The sequence below is a fragment of the Artemia franciscana genome, chromosome 19 (assembly GCF_032884065.1).
Source record: "Artemia franciscana chromosome 19, ASM3288406v1, whole genome shotgun sequence".
Classification (NCBI taxonomy): Eukaryota; Metazoa; Arthropoda; class Branchiopoda; order Anostraca; family Artemiidae; genus Artemia; species Artemia franciscana.
Genome location: NC_088881.1, coordinates 8,642,249 through 8,664,841, shown reverse-complemented (window position 1 = coordinate 8,664,841; position 22,593 = coordinate 8,642,249). Strand labels below are relative to the sequence as shown.

The 22,593-nt window shown below is 31.9% G+C and overlaps 1 protein-coding gene across 1 annotated transcript in view; it reads right to left on the bottom strand.

Moving 5' to 3' along the window:
- LOC136039661 (sialin-like) overlaps positions 1-22,585 on the bottom strand; it is a 62,928-nt gene extending 40,343 nt beyond the window's left edge. Inside the window, exon 1 of the mRNA XM_065723562.1 lies at positions 22,582-22,585. Within this exon, the coding sequence (XP_065579634.1) occupies positions 22,582-22,585 (4 nt within the window). The remainder of the gene's footprint in view (positions 1-22,581) is intronic.
- Positions 22,586-22,593: the final 8 nt, after the last annotated feature.

The following is a 22,593-nucleotide window of genomic DNA, read 5'->3' as shown; positions in this document are numbered from 1 at the left end:
CCTCTGTGTGAAGGTTGTGCCCAGCCAACCCCGTCCACCCCTTAAAATTAGACGAGACACCATAATACCCTCCCACTAGTAGCACCTGTTATATATACGAAGGATTAAACACTTCCCATGAAAACTTAGACTCCATTTATAGTAAGTATATACTCACCTCCACCACCAACAATAAAGAACAAAACTAAAATATACAAAAATGACCAACAAACCTCAACTAAGGAGATTTAAATCAGATTAACAAAAAATTTTACACTCTGACAACAAAAAATTTTAAACTATGTACAGAAGCTTTACTTCCACTTAAAAATTACAATTCATCGCTAAAAAAGATAAGCTAAATACAAAAAACTCAAAACAAAAATGAAACCATAAAACCTTTATAGTATAGAAATTCACTGGCAAAACACAATTTAAACCGTATGCACAAGACTTCAGACACTGAAAAACCTGAGAATCTAAATTAAACAAAGTTAACTTCCCATAAAACAAAAATATAATAAATGTTAGCTTTAACCAAAGAGAAAAACAATCCCAAGCCGTGTTAAATGTTAAAAACTCGAATAAGACTAAGACTTCAAATGTTAAAACCTGAGCCCTAGGGCCTCAATCAAGGAAACTAAAACCTGACAAACACTATATGTTATACCCTAAGTACAACAAAATTCAGTTTAATAGAAAAAATTAACTACACATAAAAATTTGGCCCATCACAGAAAAAATCTAAACATACTAAATCATAAAAACATCGCGCACAATCGAATACCTCCTAAAACTGAAAGTTGAACGCAAAGCACACAATTCAAACCATAGAGACGAAACTAAATACTAGTACAATATTAAATCTAAACACAAAAACTAAACCGAAATACAAAAAAAATGTGAATGCAAAAAGAAAAATCTAACAAATGAACACTTTAAGCAAACACACACAAAGAAGCGAAAACCACCAATACCAAAATTAAAAACAAATTTAATGTGAAACCATAAGCCCACAAACAATAGTCTAAACATCATATATGAACTCGAACCTCACTTAAAAAAACATAAAGCTCAAACCCAATACATTGAAAACTTTGATCCCTTAAATATAAACTAAAAACATAGAGAAAAAAGCTAAAACAACATAAACAGACTAGAACCCAATAAAAGAAATGTTCAATCCAATATATTATTAAATGAAAATAACAAGTTTTTTCAACTCAAAATAAGGAGCAACATTAATACTTAAAACTATCAGAAATTTTTACATATATGAGGGAGGTTGCTCTCTTCAACACCTAATTCTTGATTCGAATATTTTCGAGTACTTAAAAAAAAAACTTTTTATTATTCTAATTAAACAAACAGTGTTTTGGAGAACAAACAGTTTTTAAGGAATTGGGACAGAATCCTCAACGCCTTACTCTTTACGCTTAAGTTTTTAATTGTCTTATAAAGTAGAGTTGTTTGAAAGAGTCAAACTTTGGCGTAAAGAGTGGGGCGTTGAGGAGAGGACAGCCCCTTTCATAAACGGAATAATTTATTTTCGTTTAAGTTCTAATTTCGCTCATTACTTTTAGTTAGAAAAACTTGTTTTTTTTTAATTACTGAGAAAAGTATGCATGTATGCACTACAATAAGACAAAGGGTATTCAGTTGAGCCTTTCGGAGAATGTTCAGGGGAGTGCTGAACCAAACCAAAACACGTTTATATATAAGGATTGTCAAAAGGGTATAAAACAGGAATAACTGTGTATATCAATCTGGAAAATTCAGGAAATGATAAAGAAGATGATCGAAAAGTCACTATTTTCAGGCTATCGATGTTATTACAACTACCACCACCACTATTACTACCCTACTCAATTTACAGTATTAAGGGGAATTTGAACTTAATCAGCAGACGCTATGTGCATGCATATTACTACTGATGCCACTAAAGCTTAGGCTACAATCAATTTTACAACTACTCCTATAGACATATTAAGGAAAAAAACGGGATAATTAAAAACTGCATGTAACTAACGAAAAAAAAACTGCATGGAACAAAATCAAAACACACTGTGATCAAACAGGTACCTGCAGGCTTAAAAGTTAAATCTTATTGGCTCAAATTCATTGAATCCAAAAAAAAATTGAAATAGAACTAAAAATAACTTAAAATAAATACTAAAAATTTAAAAACACCTTAATTAAAAAGTATAAGCCCACACAAAATAGTTGAAACATCACATATGAACTCAAACATCAGGCACAAAAACACAAATACTAATCAAAAAACCAAAACCCAAACTTTTACTCCTGAATTGAACTAAAACCCGAAAGAAAACAGTTTAAACACCATAGACGGACTGGAAACCGAAAAAAGGAATCATCTAAGAAGCTGGTTAATTCCCCCTAAAAAAATAGAGGCTAGAAGGCTGGATGAAGGCACCTACTTCTGTTCTAGGTGTGGATTAGGGATTAAACATAGGGAATGACAATTAAGGGGACAATTTGTTTTTGCAATATTTTTTTTTTTTTTTTTTTAGTTCAGGTTTTTTTCCCTCGAGTTTTGTTTGTAGGCTGTATTATGTGCGGCATATGGGGCATATATAGGGTTTTGATATACATCTTATCTATAAAACAACATAAAAACTATATAACAAAATATCTAAACAAAAAATTAAAATTAAATCCAATTGGCCGAACTTCATTGAATCCTAATATTTCACATATTAAAACTAAACACTACTAGAAATTAAATACTAAATATTAAAAACAAACCTTAAACTATACATAATTAACAAAAGCTTACTTAATTTTAAACTAAAACCCGAGAGAATACAGCTTAAGCAAGAGAAATAGACTAGAACACTAAAAAAGGAATGTACAAAAAAACTAAAAAGAAGACTTAAAAATGAAATCCCACGGACCAAAATTTATTGTTTTAAGCTTAAACTTCCGTTCGGTATGCGAAAGTCAAACAACAAGCACAATGAATTGTACTCCGCATCTAAAAAGTACCTAAACAAATTTACACTCGAACACTATAAAGTTTATGACCACTAATATATATATATATATATATATATATATATATATATATATATATATATATATATATATATATATATATATATATATATATATATATATAACCTAGTTTAAAAAACTCAAACCCAATCCGATTCCAAACTTTTACATCTTAAGTATAAACTGAAACCCGAGATAAAACAGATAAAATGCCAAAAAAAGACTAGAACCCTTAAAAAAAGAATATTCAATCTAATATACATAAATCTAAACAAAAAATTTAAACCTTTGATCCAACATTTGATGCCACAGACGAAAAACTCCGTCCCGTATGCACAAAAAGTCCAACACCTACCACAAAAATTGTAATCTAAATTTGAAATATACATAAACAAATAACTTAAGTATATTGTAATAGTGTTAATAATTAGTATTTATGATTAACAATGAAAAATTATAATTAATCATTCATAATTAGTATTAATAATTGGATCCGACCCCCTATTTTCCTCCCACTAGCAGTGCATGTGTATATACGAAAAATTAAACACTTCCCAAGAAAATTTTTACTTCGTATATAGTAACTACATACTTAACAAAACTTAAAATCCAAAATCATAATCACCAAACCCCAATTAAGGAATAAAACCGCATTAAGATTTTAATCTAAGCACAAAGCCATTACTTCAAAATAAATTTTAGCAAATCCCAAAAAAAGTTTAAGCCACGAAATCTCAAAACAAACATACAAAATAAAGCCTTTCTAGCATAGAAAGTTATATACTAAATACAATTTAGACACTATAAGCAAAAGCTTGAAATACTAACAAACATTATAATCTAATTTATGAAACTTTTATTTCATATATATATATATATATATATATATATATATATATATATATATATATATATATATATATATATATATATATATATATACTAGCTGTTGGGGTGGCGCTTCGCGCCACCCCAACACCTAGTTGGTGGGGCGCTTCACGCCCCTCCAAGCCCCCCCGCATGCGTAAGTCGTTACGCGCCATATTAGTTACGCGCCATTGTAGTTGTGTCCCTGTTTCCCACCTGTGAATATAGATAGATTTATATATGTGTTTCAAACTACGTAAAAATTGCGAATATACAACATTCTTTGCTTTCCCATTGTCTTTCCATATACAAAGCCGTATGTACTAATAATGACGTCATATGCAAACGCTCTTTTTACAAACAAACAAACATGCTTACACACAACTCGTTTTTATATAGATAGATAGATATATAGATACAATACAAATTAACTACGTAAAACTTGTGATTATACAACAGTCTTCGCTGTCCCATTGTCTGTGCGTATAAATAGATTGTCAGGTTTACCGACCCTCAAAGATGCAACATACAATTGTACATTGGTAAAGCAATCTGTATTAAGATCTATACCGCATTTTTCTAGTGATTGCCCTTGAGCTTTGTTGATGGTGGTTGCAAATGCTAATCGAATTGTAATTGCAATCTTTTAAATTGAAAAAGCAGATCCGTTGGAGTCATGGGAATGCGAGGAATAAGAACAGCCTCACCCTCATAAGGCCCTGTCAAGATTGTGGCCTCTATTAGGTTTTCCATTGTTTTTTTTTTACGGCAAGTCGCGTGCCATTGCAAAGCTTTGGTGGGTTGATATTTCTTAAAAGTATTATTGGTACGCCTATTTTTAGTTGTAGCACGTGTGGTGGAAACCCTGAAGGATCTATGGAATTTAAAAATTCAGATGGATAATTAACCGCTTCATTTGGTTCCAAAATACAAATTAACTGCGTAAAACTTGCGAATATACAACATTCTTCGCTGTCCAATTGTCGCTGCATATAAATAGATTGTCAGGTTTACCGACCCTTGAACATGCAACGTACAATTGTCCATGGGAAAAACAATCAGTATTAAGATCTATACCACATTTTTCTAATGATTGACCTTGAGCTTTGTTAATGGTGATTGCAAATGCTAATCGAATTGGGAATTGCAATCTTTTAAATTGAAAAGGCAGATCCGTTGGAATCATGGGAATGCGAGGAATAAGAACAGCCTCACCCTCAAAAGGCCCTGTCAAGATTGTGGCCTCTATTAAGTTTTACATTGTTTTTTTACGGCAAGTCGAGTGCCATTGCAAAGCTTTGGTGGGTTTATATTTCTTAAAAGTATTATTGGTACGCCTATTTTTAGTTGTAGCACGTGTGGTGGAAACCCTGAAAGATCTATGGAAATTAAGAATTCAGATGGATAGTTAACCGCTTCATTTGGTTCCAAAACTGTGTCGACTGACTTGTAAAGGACTTCCTGGTCTCGAATCTTGGTCAAAACAAAAACTTGCGAATATACAACATTCTTCGCTGTCCAATTGTCGCTGCATATAAATAGATTGTCAGGTTTACCGACCCTCGAATATGCAACGTACAATTGTCCATGGTTAAAACAATCAGTATTAAGATCTATACCACATTTTTCTAATGATTGACCATGAGCTTTGTTAATGGTGATTGCAAATGCTAATCGAATTGGGAATTGCAATCTTTTAAATTGAAAAGGCAGATCCGTTGGAATCATGGGAATGCGAGGAATAAGAACAGCCTCACCCTCAAAAGACCCTGTCAAGATTGTGGCCTCTATTAGGTTTTCCATTGTTTTTTTACGGCAAGTCGAGTGCCATTGCAAAGCTTTGGTGGGTTTATATTTCTTAAAAGTATTATTGGTACGCCTATTTTTAGTTGTAGCACGTGTGGTGGAAACCCTGAAAGATCTATGGAATTTAAAAATTCAGATGGATAATTAACCGCTTCTTTTGGTTCCAAAACTGTGTCAACTGACTTGTAAAGGACTGCCTGGTCTCGAATCTTGGTCAAAACAATATTGTTGATTTCGTGGACGTCTATATTTTTGGGTGCGAGAATCGCTCTTTCACTTAGCCATTTATTATTTTTATAATTTTTTAGAATATTCGGAAATACTTTTTCAATCAATTCATTTTTGGACGTCACTAAATTACAGAAATCAGCAGGTAGTTGTATACGTCCTGAAATTGAGTCTACTGGGAGCTTTCCGTTTTCCATTGCCAGCAATTGATCTGCTTCCGCGTTGCCAGCAAGTCTGCTTCCGCGTTGCTCTGGTAGTTCCTCGGCACGCTTTCTGTTCTTTCTTTCTCTATCAGCCTCAAGCCTGTTTCCTTGCTGTTCTTTTGATTCCTCGGCACGCTTTCTGTTCTTTCTTTCTCTATCAGCCTCAAGCCTGTTTCCTTGCTGTTCTTTTGATTCCTCGGCACGCCTTCTTTTTTCACTTTCTCTTTTAGCAGCAAGTCTGCTTTAGCGTTGCTCTGGTAGTTCCTCGGCACGCTTTCTTTTCTGACTTTTTCTATCAGCAGCAAGTTTTTCGGCATAGACTCTTTGAGCATCTTCATCGGCTTTTGCCATGGTAAGTTCATCAGTCATTGTAAACTTAAACATTAATAGATTTCTACGTGTACATATGTCTTAAATATCTTGAATGACGTCACCGTCAAAGCAAAAAGTGACGACAACTAATTTCATGACGTCAGTCAACACAGAAACATGACGTCACCTGATCCACAGACAGATCCACAGACAACTTATTTTTATATATATAGAATATATATATATATATATATATATATGAATATATATATATATATATATATATATATATATATATATATATATATATATATATATATATATATATATATATAATTTTTATGAGTAAGTCAAGCTGAATATACAAACCTTATCTCCCCAAATAAAAAAAAAAACACAAATCTAACAAAGTACCACTTTAACCAAAAGGAATGAAGGTAAATGCAAACCTTCAATACAATCAAACAGTTCTTGGTAGCGAACTGGAAGTAAGCAGCGACCCGGCTAAATAGTAACCAAACTCTAAAAAATGGAATTTTGATACCAATAGCTACATGAAAAGAATTGCCTTTTAATGGCGATTTTAAATATATAAGTTTCATCAAGTTTAGTATTATCCATCAAAAGTTACGAGCCTGAAAAAATTTGCCCTATTTATGAAATAGGGAGAAACACACCCTAAAAGTCATATAATCTTAAATAAAATAACACCATTAAACTCAGAATAAAGCACATTTAAGAAACCGGTTAAGCCCCCCCCCCCCCCCTAAACAAAAACCTAGCATCAACAAAACAATAGAAACATTATTAAAATATACCAATGCCTATTTATTTTATATTTATATTCTAAGGGTTTATTTTTATATTTTAAGGGTATTTTGTCCTTTTGTTTAAATTATTTTTCAATTGTATAAAACATCTAGTTTTTAATTTTTGTTTTGATTCAGTATATTTACTTTCCTATTAAAATATGATTTTAAGATTTGAGAAAAAAACACTTTGACTATATTTGTTTCTGTTTTAACATTATATCACGTAGAGCTTGGCCTTTTACCTCTTTTTATGTAAAAACTCCCTGAAACAAATTTGAATTTTCTGCATAAGAACTCAAGCCTGGCATGCAAAACTAACTTCAAATTAAGAAAAAAAAACCACCCCTTAGACCAAACATTAAAAACCCCAAATAAAACATACAGAGGTTTGAGTCCACAAAGAAAACTTCAGTGTCACACCAACAAACTTAAACCCAAAACAAAAAAAGCCTTAAACCCTGAATCCAATATCCTAAGCAAAGGGAGACAAATTTATAATTTCAAAAAAAGGACAAAACAAAACTTTAGTGCTAATAGAAGTTAAAATCTGTTAAACCCAATATGAGTAATCTTAAGCCTTTGTAAATTATAACAATTGGTTCATGTAAGAATACTAGTTTTAATAGATATCCTCTTGAATATAATGCACATTGTTATTTTAGCCCAAGAATAAAAACGGGAAAACAAATTCAAAAACTGAAATACGAATCCTAAAAATGCTAACCCCTACTTTTTCCAACTTAACAAATTCATGCAGATATCTCCTAAAAATTGGTCGGATTCTGTGAGAAAAGCTGTGGAAAAAAAGGAAAATTGAATGTTTCTGGCCCTTACCATAACTATGAAAGATGCACCTTTGCAAACACTCAGGAAAGTTTCCTTGAGAAGAGCATAAACATCTCTTACCTGAAATCCGTCCTTAGTTCAGTGCATTTTAAATCCTCAAATATCCTTCTCTGGGAGAACTACCTGACACTTCACCAGTGAAAACCAGAAAGAAACTAAAAAATGGCACGCATTACATCTCTATATATATACCAAATGACGTCATTTCATTTTTCAATTTGACGTCACTATAAGAATTAATATGTTTTCCTTTTATGACTTCAATATTTGCATTTCCTTTCCTTCTCATTTTTGTTTTGAATGATTCATAATTTTAATTTTAATTTTGTTTTTCATTCTATATTTGTGGTTTAAATTTAACCCACATCCAAGAGACAACTTGACCCCCTTCCCTCCAAAATAGAAGAAAAACGAAAAAATTAAAGCCCAGAAACAATTACAGCATCCAATAAAAAATATTCCAATACCGCAAAAATATACAAGTCCGACACACGGAGAGTTCAATGATTTCCTAGGCCCATAAGAGATATATAATATTGAAGTCAGTAGTATTAGTACCAAGGAGCAAAGAGGAGGTTTATTTTAATTTTGGAGGAAGGATGGTAGAGGTTAAAGAAAAAACTGTTTTACTTTCTCTTTTCCTTGTCAATTTTATATGTGAAGTTGTTAAGGGTAATTGTCATTGGAAAATTTTCAACGGGATTGAATTATTTAGAAGATACTTCCGTTGCGAGGGAAGTTCAAACTAGTTCAAACTAGTTTGAACTAGTTTGAACAAAAGCTAACTTAATTATAAACTAAAACCCAAGAGAATACAGCTTAAGCAAGAGAAATAGACTAGAACACTAAAAAAGGAATGCACAAAAAAACTAAGCAAAAATAAATATCAAATCCCACGGACCAAAATTTATTGTTTTAAGCGTGACTTCCGTTAGGTATGCGAAAGTCAAACAACAAACACAATGAATTATACTCCACATGTATATATATATATATATATATATATATATATATATATATATATATATATATATATATATATATATATATATATATATATATATATATATATATATATATATATATATATATATATATATATATATATATATAAATATATGTATTTATATATATACATATATATATATATATATATATATATATATATATATATATATATATATATATATATATATATATATATATATAAAATATATATATATATATATATATATATATATATATATATATATATATATATATATATATAACCTAATTTTAAAAACTCAAACCAAATCCAATTCAAAACTTTGACATCTTAAATATAAACTGAAACCCGGAAGAAAAAACTTTCCGTTGAAAAAACTTTTTTTTTTTATTTAATTTCTGATCATTTTTGAAGTAATGCCAGGGATATATACCTCCTCCCCACAGACTTATCCTCTAGACATTTCAATTCTAGTAAAAATTTAACTCGGACAATTATCCTTAACATCTCCACACGTAAAATTGAGTTGACAATAAGAGAACAGGACATAAGAAGAATATCAGAAGGGAATTCTGGCAAATTCTCCTAGTTTGATTTATCCTGAATGAATTCATCCCCTGAGAACCTCCCTCCCAACAAAAAAATTATCCCCGTGAAAAATTCCACTAGTAGAAAATCCAGCCCCCCCCCCCGAAACAAATATACGCATTTTCCCCAATGGCAAATACTGTAAGTAGACAATGAGTAATTTTTGCAACTCAGACCTTTCCCCTTGGTCTATCGGGGATGAACATATCTCCAAGGAATAGTTGGTCAGATTTTCAACTCTGTTCAACAAAACGAATATCTCAAAATTTTCAAACGACCATGTTTAGAAAAAAATGGGCGTGGGAGAGGGGCCCAGTCGCCCTTTTATTTCTTTGCTCATTTAAAAAGAGCTCTAGAACTTTTAATTTTCAATTGAATGAACCCTCTCACGATATTTTAGAACTATTATGTCGATACGATTACCCCTAAAAAAACCCACAAATAAACGCGCATCCGGGATCTTTCATCTGGCAAAAATACATATATACATACAAACAAAAACATACAAAATACAAAAATACATAATTCTATATTTTTTTTTAGATAGGAGCTTGAAACCTCTAAAGTATGGGTTCTCGTACACACTGAATCTGATGATGTGTTTTTCATTAAGATTCTATGACTTTCAGCGGGTTCCCTTCTTTTTTCAAAAATCGAGAAATTTTTTCAGGCTCTTAACCTTCGATTGGTTAGACTAAACTTCATGAAACTTACATATTCGAAATCAGCATAAAATTTGTATTCTTTTGATATATCTACCGCTACCAAAACTCTGTTTTTTAAAGTTTTGGCAACTATTGAGCCGAGTCGCTCCTTAATTACAATTCGTTACCACATACTGTTTGATAAGCATTACTTTAAAAAAAATTTTAACACAAACACTAAAAGTAAAATGCATCTAAGAAACTGATTCAGCCCATATCCTTCAAAAATGAATACCCCAAAACAAACAAATTTCATAAAATTGTCCAATACATAAAAAATGCATCAATATAAAATTAGATAACTTTTAAAAGTAGAGCACATCTATGAAAACGGTTAAGCCCCCTCCCCCCTCCCAAACAAAAATCAAACATCAACAAAACAATAGAAACATTATTAAAATATTCCAATACCTAAAATATACACAAGTCCTACACACGGAAACTCCATTGATCTCTTAGTCCACACCCCCCCCCCTGGATTTACAATTATTACCGCATTGAAAGAAAAAATTATACAAAAAAGGTAAAGAATTCAATCACCAGGGTGAAAAAAAAATACAAATACAATCCAAATGTCCCAATTTTGACATTTGACAATGTTTTGTTATAGAAGCTCAGTTACCGATGGGTATTTTGTCCTTTTGTTGAAACTATTTTTCTATTGTATTAAAAATCTAGTTTTAAATTTTTGTTTTGATTCAGTATATTTTCTTTCCTATTAAAATATGATTTTAAGATTTGAGAAAAAAACACTTTGACTACATTTGTTTCTGTTTCAACACTATATCACGTAGAGCTTGGCGTTTTCCCTCTATTTATGTAAAAACTCCGTAAACCAAATTGAATTTCCTGCATAAGAACTCAAGCCTGGCATACAAAACTAAACTTCAAATATAAAAAAACGACCTCTTAGACCAAACATTAAAAACCACAAATAAAACATACAGAGGTTTGAGTCCACAAAGAAAACTTTATTCGAATAGATCGGAAAATGAAACTTCAGCGTCACACCTATAAACTTACACCCAAAACAAAAAAAAGCCTTGAACCCTGAATCCAATATCCTAAGCAAAGGGAGACAGATTTATAATTTCAAAAAAAAGGACAAAACAAAAGTTTAGTACTAATAGAAGTTAAAATCTATTAAACCCAATATGAATAAACTTAAGCCTTTATAAATTATAACAATTGGTTCATGTAAGAATACTAGTTTTAGTAGATATCCTCTTGAATATAATGCACATTATTATTTTAGCCCAAGAATAAAAACGGGAAAACCAATTCAAAAACTTAAATACGATTCCTAAAAATGCTAACCCCTACTTTTTCCGACTTGAAAATAAATTCATGCAGATATCTCCTAAAAATTTGGTCAGATTCCGTGAGAAAAGCTGTGGAAAAAAGGAAAGATGTATGTTTCTGGCCCTAACCATAACCAAAGATTCCTTACCTGAAATCCATCCTTAGTTCATTGCATTTGAAATCCTCAAATATCCTTCTCTAGGAGCACTACCTGACACTTCACCAGTGAAAATCAAAAAGAAACTATAAAATGGCAAGCATTACATCTCTCTCTCTATATATATATATATATACCATATGACGTCATCTCATTTTTCATTGTGACGTCACTATAAGAATTAATATGTTTTCCTTTTATGACTTCAATATTTGCATTTCCTTTCCTTCTCATTTTTGTTCTGAATGATTCATAATTTTAATTTTAATTTTGTTTTTCACTCTATATTTGTGGTTTAAATTTAACCCACATTCAAGAAACAACTTAGACCCCCTTCCCCAAAAACAGGAGAAAAACGAGAAAAATTAAAGCCCAGAAACAATTACAGCATCCAGTAAAAAATGTTCCAATACCGCAAAAATATACAAGTCCTACACTCGGAAAGTTCAATGATTTCCTAGGCCCATAAGAGATGTATAATATTGAAGTCAGTAGTATTAGTACTGAGGAGCAAAGAGGAGGTTGATTTTAATTTTGGAGGAAGGATGGTAGAGATTAAAGAAGAAACTGTTTTACTTTCTCTTTTCCTAGTCAGTTTTACGTGTGTAGTTGTTAAGGGTAATTGTCATTCGAAAATTTTCAACGGGATTGGATACTTCCGTTGCGAGGGCATTTCTCCGTGGAGGTGGGGCCGGATTTCCTTGGGTTAATTAAAAAGCGATCAGAAATTAAACTAAAAAAGTCTTTTCGACTGAACGTAAGGATAGGCATCAAAACTTAAAATGAACAAAAATTATTATGTATATGAAGGGGGTTGCCTCCTCTTTAACACCTCGCTCTTTACGCTATAGTTTGAACTTCGATCCAAATCTTTAAGAACGATTCCTGGAACACAAGGCTCGTTTAACTAGACTAATGAAAACCTTTTCTAAAAGTACTAAAAAACTTTAGTGTAAAGAGATTTTGAAATACAGTCATCTATCTATCTATCTATCTATCTATCTATCTATCAAAAAAGAAAATTATACTTCACATATAAAAAGTAACTAAACAAACAATCAGTATTAATAATAAAAAATCGTAAATACAAAACATAAGCATTAGCTACGAAAATTGTAAATCAAACATTAAAAAATAAACCGTGTCTAAAAAACTGATAAGGCCCCCCCCCCCTATTTTCCAAAAAAAAAGACCCCAAAACAACAAAAAACATTAATCAAAATGTGCCAATACCCAAAAACTAAAAAAAAAACATAAAATTAGGTAACGTGTAAAAGTAAGCCGTATCTAAGAAACTGGTTAAGTCTTTCCCCTTCTAAAAAAAAAAATTAAAACCTAAAAACAAAACAAAAATCTATAGAAATGTTCCAATACCTAAAAACAAAAAAAACATAAAAATAGGTGACGTCTAACAGTAAACCATATCTAAGAAACTGGTTAAGCCTTCCCCCTTCCCAAAAAATTTATAACCAAAAAACAACCAAAAAAATCTATCGAAATGTTCCCATACCTAAAAACTAAAAAAAAAACCATAAAAATAGGTAACATCTAAAAGTAAAACAAAGCTAAGAAACTGTTAAGCCTTCTCCCCTTCCCAAAAAAATTAAATTAAAACCTAAAAACAAGTCCTACACACAGAAATTTCAGTGATTTCCTAAAATCTTAAAAGATATGTAATAGGGGTAACAGGTTAGTTAATAAATGAGATTTTGATAAGCAATTTTGGTCAGCTAGCTGACATGGGGATCCAGGAAAAAGTGTTTCAGACAAAATTAGCCTCTAGTCTAAATTATGGGTCCGGGTTGTCACCAAGTTAAGCTAAGTTAGAAGTAATTCAGGTAAGACATTTTAAGACAATTTTAGGTTTGAAGGATTCATTTAGTTCAGTGGAACTGAAAGAAGATTTCGGGCTTTTCCCTTTCAAGAGCGTTAGATTGGTTATAATGGTGAAATTTAGGGAGAAAATAATTAAGCTACCTAATTATAAAAGCTACTTTACTTCGGGTTCTTAAGTCAGCCTATTTGTAGGGTTTGAAGGACATGATTCAGGGCCAAACCAGACTAAGACAATTTTGGACCGTTGTGGCCTTTCGGAGATAAGGAACGAAGAAAAAGGCCCAATGGATGAAAGCGTATCAGTATGTATCAGCTTATCAGTAAATCCATGAGTGAAAGGCTGATAAAAATCAATCTAAATCTTTGAGGTTTTACTCCCAAGATAAAGAGTGTTGGAGGGAAGATTTTTTTAATTTGGGTTAAATGGAGAGGATTTGAAGAATTTATTGTTGGTAAGAAGGGATAGTTTTGATTTAGATGACAGAAGAAATTTTTGGGGAAAATCTAGGATGGCGGATTACCACTACTTTTGCCCTTAGTGTGGATGTGTGAATAAAAATTTGCAGAATGAATGTTTCTGACGAGTGATTGGCAGTGAATAATGTTTAATTGAGCGGATAGCTGAGAGCATCATATGTGCTATTAAATAGTTATGTAAAATTCTTCGTTTAGGGACTAAACATAGGGAATCACCTATGAGTGAATACCTTGTTATCGTTCACAGGAATCGGATTTATTATGGTTGATATTTGTCGGTTAAATTTTTGACTTTGGTGTTTTTTTGGAGGGGGTGAGGGTAACATCATTTAAATTTGTGTTTTGTTCCTAGAGCTTTGTTTGTAGGCCTTATTTTGTGTTGTTATACCTCGCAGGTTTTTTGCAACAAATCTTATCTCATCTATAAACAATATAAAATATATATGACAACATATAGAAACAAAAATTTTAAATAAAATTCCCTAGGTCAGAAATCATTGAATACTATATTTTTAACGTTGAAACTAAAAATTGCATAGGAAGACATACTAAAAGTTTAAACGAACCTTAATGCGAAACTATAAACCCATAAAGAATAATTTAAACATCATATAAGAATTTTAACACCTCAGACAGAAAACACGAAAAAATAGCAATCCAAATACAGTTCAAAACTTTGAACTCCTTAAATATAAACTAAAACTGAGAGAAGACAACCAAAGCAACGTAAAAAGACTAGAACCCTGAAATAGGAAAACTTCAATGTTATGTATAAAAGTCAAAACAAAAAGCTTAAAAACTAAACCCCATGGGTGAAATTTTAATGCCACAAACAAACACCTCCGTCTCGTATACAAAAAAAGTCAAATGCTTAACACAAAAAATTACAATCCACATTTAAAAGGTATCTAAACAAATACCTTAAATCTACTGCAATAGTATCAATAATAATAAATTCTACCTACAAAACATAAGCACTACCTACAAACAGTTTAATCTTAAACTCTATAAAGTAAACTGCATCTAAGAGGCCGCTAAAGCCGCCCCCACCGAAAAAAAAGAAAAATACACGTCCAACCAAATTTTAAGAAAAAAAATACAAAAATAGGTAACGTTTTTTATCACCACGGAAGAGGATAAAAATAATAAAGGAAATAACTTAAAGTGATAAAGTGATTAAGGTGATAAAGGGAATAACTTAAAAGAATCAAACAGTTCGTGGTAATGAACTGTTAGTAAGAATTGACAACAGAAGTGGCTCAACAGCAACCGAAACTCCAAAAAACGAAAATTTGATACCAATAGATAAATCAAAAGAAAAGAATTGTATTTTTGTGCTGATTTCAAATATATAAGTTTCATCAAGTTTAGTCTTACTCGTCAAAAGTTACGAACCTGAGAAAATTTTCCTTATGTTTAAAAAACGGAAAAACAGCCCCAAAATTCACAGAATCTTAATGAAAATCACAGATTCAGCGTGTCAGAGAACTCTATTTTAAAAGTTTCAAGCTCATGTCTCCAAAAAAATGGATTTTTCCTTTTTTGCCAAAAGAATGATCACGGATGCGTGTTTATACAAATGAGAAAAGAGCGTATATTTGATTCAATCTGCTGAATGCACTGCCAATTGGGCAGTGCGAATTGTGAGAACAGGGCCACTATTTGATTGTTGTGCATCGGTAGCCCTTCCACCTCTTACAATTAGACCCGACCCCTAATATCCTCCCACTAGAAGCTATTGTGTATTCACCAAGGATTGAAAACTTCCCAAGAAAACTTATACTCCATTGTAATACATACTCATCTCCACCGCCATCATAAAAGAACAGATGTAAAACGAAGATTTTGATTTTATAATACCAAACAAAATCTGCAAATCCCAATTAAAGAAATTAAAATCAGATATTGAAAAAAAATTCTACACTCCAAAACCCATTACTTCCATATAAAAATTTCAGCCCATTACAATAAAAAGTTAAGCCATATGCAAAAGTTCAAAACAAATATAAACAAACAAAACCTTTCTAGTATAGAAATTTAAATGTAAAACACAATTTAAACGCTATACACAAGAACTTCAAACACTAAAAAAACTAAAAATCTAAATTAAGAAAATTAGCATCCCATAAATCAAAAATATAATAAATGCAAGCTTTAATCAATTTCAAAAACAAACCCTAAGCACGTTTATGTTTTTTCCTTTCTTTTCTTTTTAGAATTTTTTTTTTAACAATCTATGACCATAAATCAAAATTTTGAGATACCCATCTTACTAACAAAGGTCCCCACTCCAGGAAAACAGAGTAAACTTCAAATATAAAAACCCGAATCCTAGGCCTCAATGAAGGAAACTAAAACCTGACAAACACTATAAGGTATGCCCTAATAACAACAAAATTAATTCTAAGTTCAAACATTGACAACATATAAGAATTTCAGCTCATCACAGAAAATTTAAAACACACAAAATCTTAAGACCAACGCGCACAATCGAGTACCTCCTAATGCCGAAAGTTAAATGCATAACACACAGTTCAAACGCTTTAGAAAAACCCCAAATACTAGGAAAACATTAAATCTAAATGGAAAACTAAATGGAAATACTAAAAACGTGAATGCAAAAACAGAAATATAACAAATGAAAACTTCAACCAACACACACAAAAAACAAAACCGCCAATAGTAAAAACTTAAAACGAAACTTAATGTGAAAACATAAACTCAAAAACGAAATATAATGCCAAACCATAAACTCATACAATAGTTTAAACATCTTATAGAAACTCGAACCTCACACACAAAAACATTTAACTTAAATCAAAAAATTCAAACGCAATTCATTATAAGACTTGGATCCCTTAATTATATACTAAAACCCGCAAGAAACCAGCTAAAGCAACATAAGAAGACTAAAACCCTACAAAAAGAATTATTAATCCAATGTGTTGAAATCTTAACAAAAAACTTAAAAGTTAAATCTAATGGGCCTAAAATTAATGGCACAAATACAAATGTCCGTCCTGGATACGAAAGTCAAATATCAAATACCAAAATTATACTCTACATATAAAAAGTAACTAAATAAAAGATCCTAAATAAAAAACCTAAGAATTAGCTACGAAAAATTGTAACTCAAAAGCTAAGAAATAAACCGTATCTAAGAAACTGATAAAGCCTCCTCCACCCCCCCCCATGTCTTCCAGAAAAAAAATCTTTCCAAATGTACCAATAAAAAAAAATAAAAAAAAAACATAACAATAGGTAGCGTCTAAAAGTAAACCATATCTAATAAAATGGTTAATTCTTCCCCCCCAAAAAAAAAAATAAATAAAACCTAGAAACAGCTAAAAAATCTATTAAAAATGTTCCATTACCTAAAAAATAAAACAACATAAAAATAACTAGCATTTAAAAATAAACCATATCTAAGAAACTGGTTAAGCCTTCCCCCTTTCAAAAACAAAAAATAAAACCAATAAACAACCAAAAAATCTATTGAATTCTTCCGATACCTAAAAATTAAAAAAAAATAAAAATGGGTAATATCTAAAAGTGAGCCATATGTAAGAAACTGGTTAAGCCATCCCCTTTCCCCAAAAAAAAAGTTAATAGAAACTAAAGACAACCAAAAAAAATGTATCAAAATGTTCCAATACCTAAAAACACAATTTAAACACTATACACAAGAAATTCAAACACTAAAAAAACTTAAAATCTAAATTTAAAAACTTAATATCCCATAAAACAAAAATGTAATAAACGCAAGTTTAACCAAATGCAAAAACAAACCCAAAACATGTTTATATTTTTTCCTTTCTTTCCTTTCTAGCATTTTTCTTAACAATCCATGACCACGAATCAAAATTATGAGATACCCATCTTACTCCCAATGGGTCCCACCTCACGAAAACAAACTAAACTTCAAATAGAAAAACCCGAGTCCTAGACTTCAATCAAGGAAGCTAAAACATGACAAAACATCACAACAAAATTAAATCTAAGTGCAAAAATTGACATCAGATAAAAATTTCAGATCATAACAGAAAAAATTAAACACACAAAATCTTAAAACCAACGCGCACAATCGAATACTTCCTAATACCGAAAGTTAAATGCAAAACTCACAATTCAAACGCTTTGGAAAAACTCCATATACTAGCAAAACTTTAAATCTAAATACTAAAACTAAATCGAAATACCAAAAATTAGATATTGCGTTCGTTATTCCCCACTTCCACCTTGGTCAAGCAACAGCAGGATATCAAAGAAGTATGAAGTGGCCCAACCCGCAATTGCCGGGCAGAAGCGTCTACTGCGGTATAGGCAAGATCTTGATCCGACTAGTGATATATATAGACTTCTGAAATAGATGATAATCTGATTATGTAGTGTTGTACTTTGTTTTTTTTTCCTAATTTTTCCTACTCCATATTTTGTGGATTTATACATTATGATGGGTAATAAAATTACAATAATAATAATAAAACTGATTCTAGGGCTGTCAATTCAAGCTAGTAGATTTTTAGGTAAACTTCTGGTAAAGTTCTAATTGAGAGGCTTCTTGGTGTATAGAACACAATAGAATTGTAATAATTGCTATCATAGCAGGGTTGCCGAATATGAATTTTACGTCAAACAAGCACTAGTAAATATATATATATATATATATATATATATATATATATATATATATATATATATATATATATATATATATATGTATATATATATGTATATATATATATATATATATACATATATATATATATATATATATATATATATATATATATATATATATATATATATATATATGTATATATATATATATATATATATATATATATATATATATATATATATATATATACATATGTATATATAAATATATATAATTGAAAGAACTTGACGTTCACGTCAAACATAATTCATTGTACAAGATACATAAAAAAAGAGCCAACACTATGTTAAAAGGTCAAAAATAACTAGATAACAATAATATTAATGAAAATACATAAAAAATGTTTTTAGTCAAAACTTAGTTAAAAATTCATAAAGGAAAAATAAATAAATAACAGTAAAGTTAATGACTAATTTTCCTGGTTATTATACAACTCAACAAAACTCGTAACAAAACTCTTCTGATATCTTTCATGTTTAGCGGGGATAGGAGTCAATTTGGGGATTTTGCAAGAACTGGTCTGTTGCAGGCGGGAAGGTAGGGTTCGGGGATGATGGAACGTAATTGAGGAACAGACAGGGTCTTGGTACCGAAACGAAGGCATAGGAGGTTTCTTCTCTCGGCCAACATGGTGAGCTTGAACTTACGAAGTAGATAATGATATGGAACCTTCCCTTCCCCATTTTTTGTTCTAAGTGCTCGTGTTTGGACATTTTCAATTTTATAAATATGCCCTGAAGAAAGACCGAAATGCCACACTGGACAGGTGAACTCCGATATTGGCCGAATAAAGGAACAATAAAGTTGGAGAAGATCCTTAGGGGGAGGGGCAGGAAAATTTTAACAAAAGTTTTAGAAGAAAAACCGAAGAGGAAGCTTGTTTAAGATATTTTGAACATGGGCATCCTACTTCAAGTCAGCAGTAAATGTCACCCCAAGCAGTTTAATGCACGTGGCAGAGATTTTGGGAGGAATGGGGTTTGTGAAGAAGGGTTGATTTTAAAAATTAATTTTCATAACTCGACAAAGAAAGTGTGTAACATAGTCAATAATGTCATAATTGAGCCTTTAATATTTCGTCGACAAACCTCAAGTGCAGACAGGTCATCCACATACTTCCATCGCTCTGTGTGGTCAGTCATGAGGATATAAATCATGATAAGGAATAAAATGGGACCCATTAGGGTTCTCTGGGGGACCCCACATAAGATAAGAAGGGGATAGGAATAAAACAATCTATATTTAAGCACTTGAGAACGATTTATTAAAAACGAGGCAACAATTTTAATTAAAAAGTTACTTACTTTCCATGATAGACGAAAAATCCCCGAACAATAAAAATTTGGACTTCGTAAAGTCTAAGCAGCAAAGGATAACAGTCTAAAGTATCTTGTTTAGCATCTCCTAGGCTGTAGATATGCTACCCGTTTACCAAGTTTCAGGTGAATCCAAGTCCTTTACTGGTTAAGGTATGTGGGACGCGGAAATGTTATAAAAACCACTTTAAAAAGCTTCTTATTCCAATAAACGGCCCTTGTGTTTCAATAGTCACTCGCAACAAGTTGAGACGAAAAGTCAAAATTTAGCGTAAAGAGCAAGGTACAGAGGAGGGGGGGCCCTTCACATATGGAACAATTTCCGTCCATTTTGAGTTTTAGTGTCGCCCCCTACTTTCAGTACGAAACTCATCAAACCAATTCTTAAGCTCACAGCTAAGGAATATAAGTTTTAAAGGTGTTGCGTAGTAGCTGTGTATTGCAGAAACCTGAAGAACACACATCGGCACAATCCTGAATTTATTCATCAAATCAACTCTAACCCTACAAAACTGTAAAATTTGAAGTGCAGTTAATTGCTTCAGATTCGGAACTAACCTTGTCACTTGCCTCTCAATACATTTTACTCCAGCCTGTCAAAACGGTTGTACAGATACCAAATGCTTGGGCAATGCTCAAAAATACGTCTCCCCAATGCTTTATATGTGTTTTAAAGCTGTGCAAACTGAACTTGCGAAACGTATGTTTCACTTTCAGAATATGGAGAATAGTAATTGCACTTTTTGTTATAAACGCTCAAACTTTGGCCTAATACCAAAGTAGACACCGAGGCATCGCATTGTTTCTAATGCATCAACCACTCCTTAGTTAATGTTATATGTGTAATCTGGCGTACTTCTCCCCCCCCCCCCCTCATACCATCAAAAATTTGGATGCTCTTGGCCTAGAAAATAACCTCTAGAAATTTCTAGACACCAAGGGTTAAACATGCCTCCCTTTTCTGTTATGCAACGTACATGTAACCAATGGGTAACTTGTATAATTTACGGCGCTTGGCATAAGGTCTGTGGGGTCAAACCACCACCGGATTATTTGTTTAATATTTTAAATACTTCAAACAAAACTACTATCCTAAAATTATATTTGGGAGGTCTATGGGGGTCGAGAGGAGAGACTGACTGATTGCCCTCCAATTCTATCTAGAATCACTCCTTCACAACGAAGTGGTCTGGGGAAATAAATATAAATACAACATTGAAGCCATGAAAAGGGCATATCTGGGTTGTCGTGGTTGCAGGGGTCGTTGTAACCTAGTAATGAACGAATCACAGCCCATAGTAGCCAAAGAAAAATTAAAAACACGTTTAAAACAAAATGGCTAGTGAGACAAAATTAGTTTTTGTAGCTGTTTCAGGTATGATAACTATTACCCCGATTAGTATTACAAATAAAATGTTACATAGAAAATCATTTTATGGATATTTCGAAAAATCTCAAGAAGCCCCTCAGAAATGGCGTCTGGTTGAAACGAATGTTCACCATTGGAATCACAATAACCTAAAACCCTGTGCAGAAAACCTACCATATCTACAAGATGTTATGCAGCCGACAAACAGCAACAGAACAAAACCAAGCAGAGCAAAAAGAAGAGACATCACTGCTCTCCATGCGAAAAACTGCTGTTCCTATCTGTTAAAGATCTGCTAAAAATGTAATTTTCCTAAATGTGATCTTGAGCTATGGTGATTCCAATGGTATGACTTTTATATCGATTCGACATCATTATTGTTGGGTTTCAGGTTATTTTTCGAAATAGCCATAAATATGTTTTTGCAGCAAACTATCCGCACAATAGCGCTTCCTAAGTAAAGAGGTTCTTTTACAGACCAGGGCACTTCAAAACGAGGGAGTTGTTCCAGAAACTTCAAAAAAGGCCCATTCGATTGGAAGTTGAAAAGGCGAGTGTCCTTTTTAATAGTCGACAGAGATTAGAGGGCAGCTAACCCACCTCCCACGTTAGACCTTTAAGGATAAGTTGTGGGGGATTTTGAAGTAGGCAGAAGCCACAATGTGTATACTTTTAATGCTACCACTACAGTTACTGTAACTAATAACGCTAAGTGTATTAAGGTGGAACTTTTAAGGAACATTTAGGAGTTTCAATTAAACGAAAAAACTGTATGCAATCACGTCCAATATTAAGAAATTTTCTTCCAGCTCAATGTTCTTAAAGCTAACGCAAAGCGAGTCCAGCCTGGACAGCGAGCCAGTATAATTATTATAACTACATTATATTTTATCAGGACTCCCTCTTTATATATACATTTTTATATTCTTTTTTTATTCTCTATAAAATGCTATTTGCTTATGTTCTTTGTCTGTAGCATTGTCTTATGACAGCATATAATTCGTTTCTTGCTCTTTTATGTACCCCCACCGCCTCTTCCGAAAAATGCATTATTATGTGTCTACTTCTTCATGTCAAATCCAGACGTATTACCCATCTCCTAAA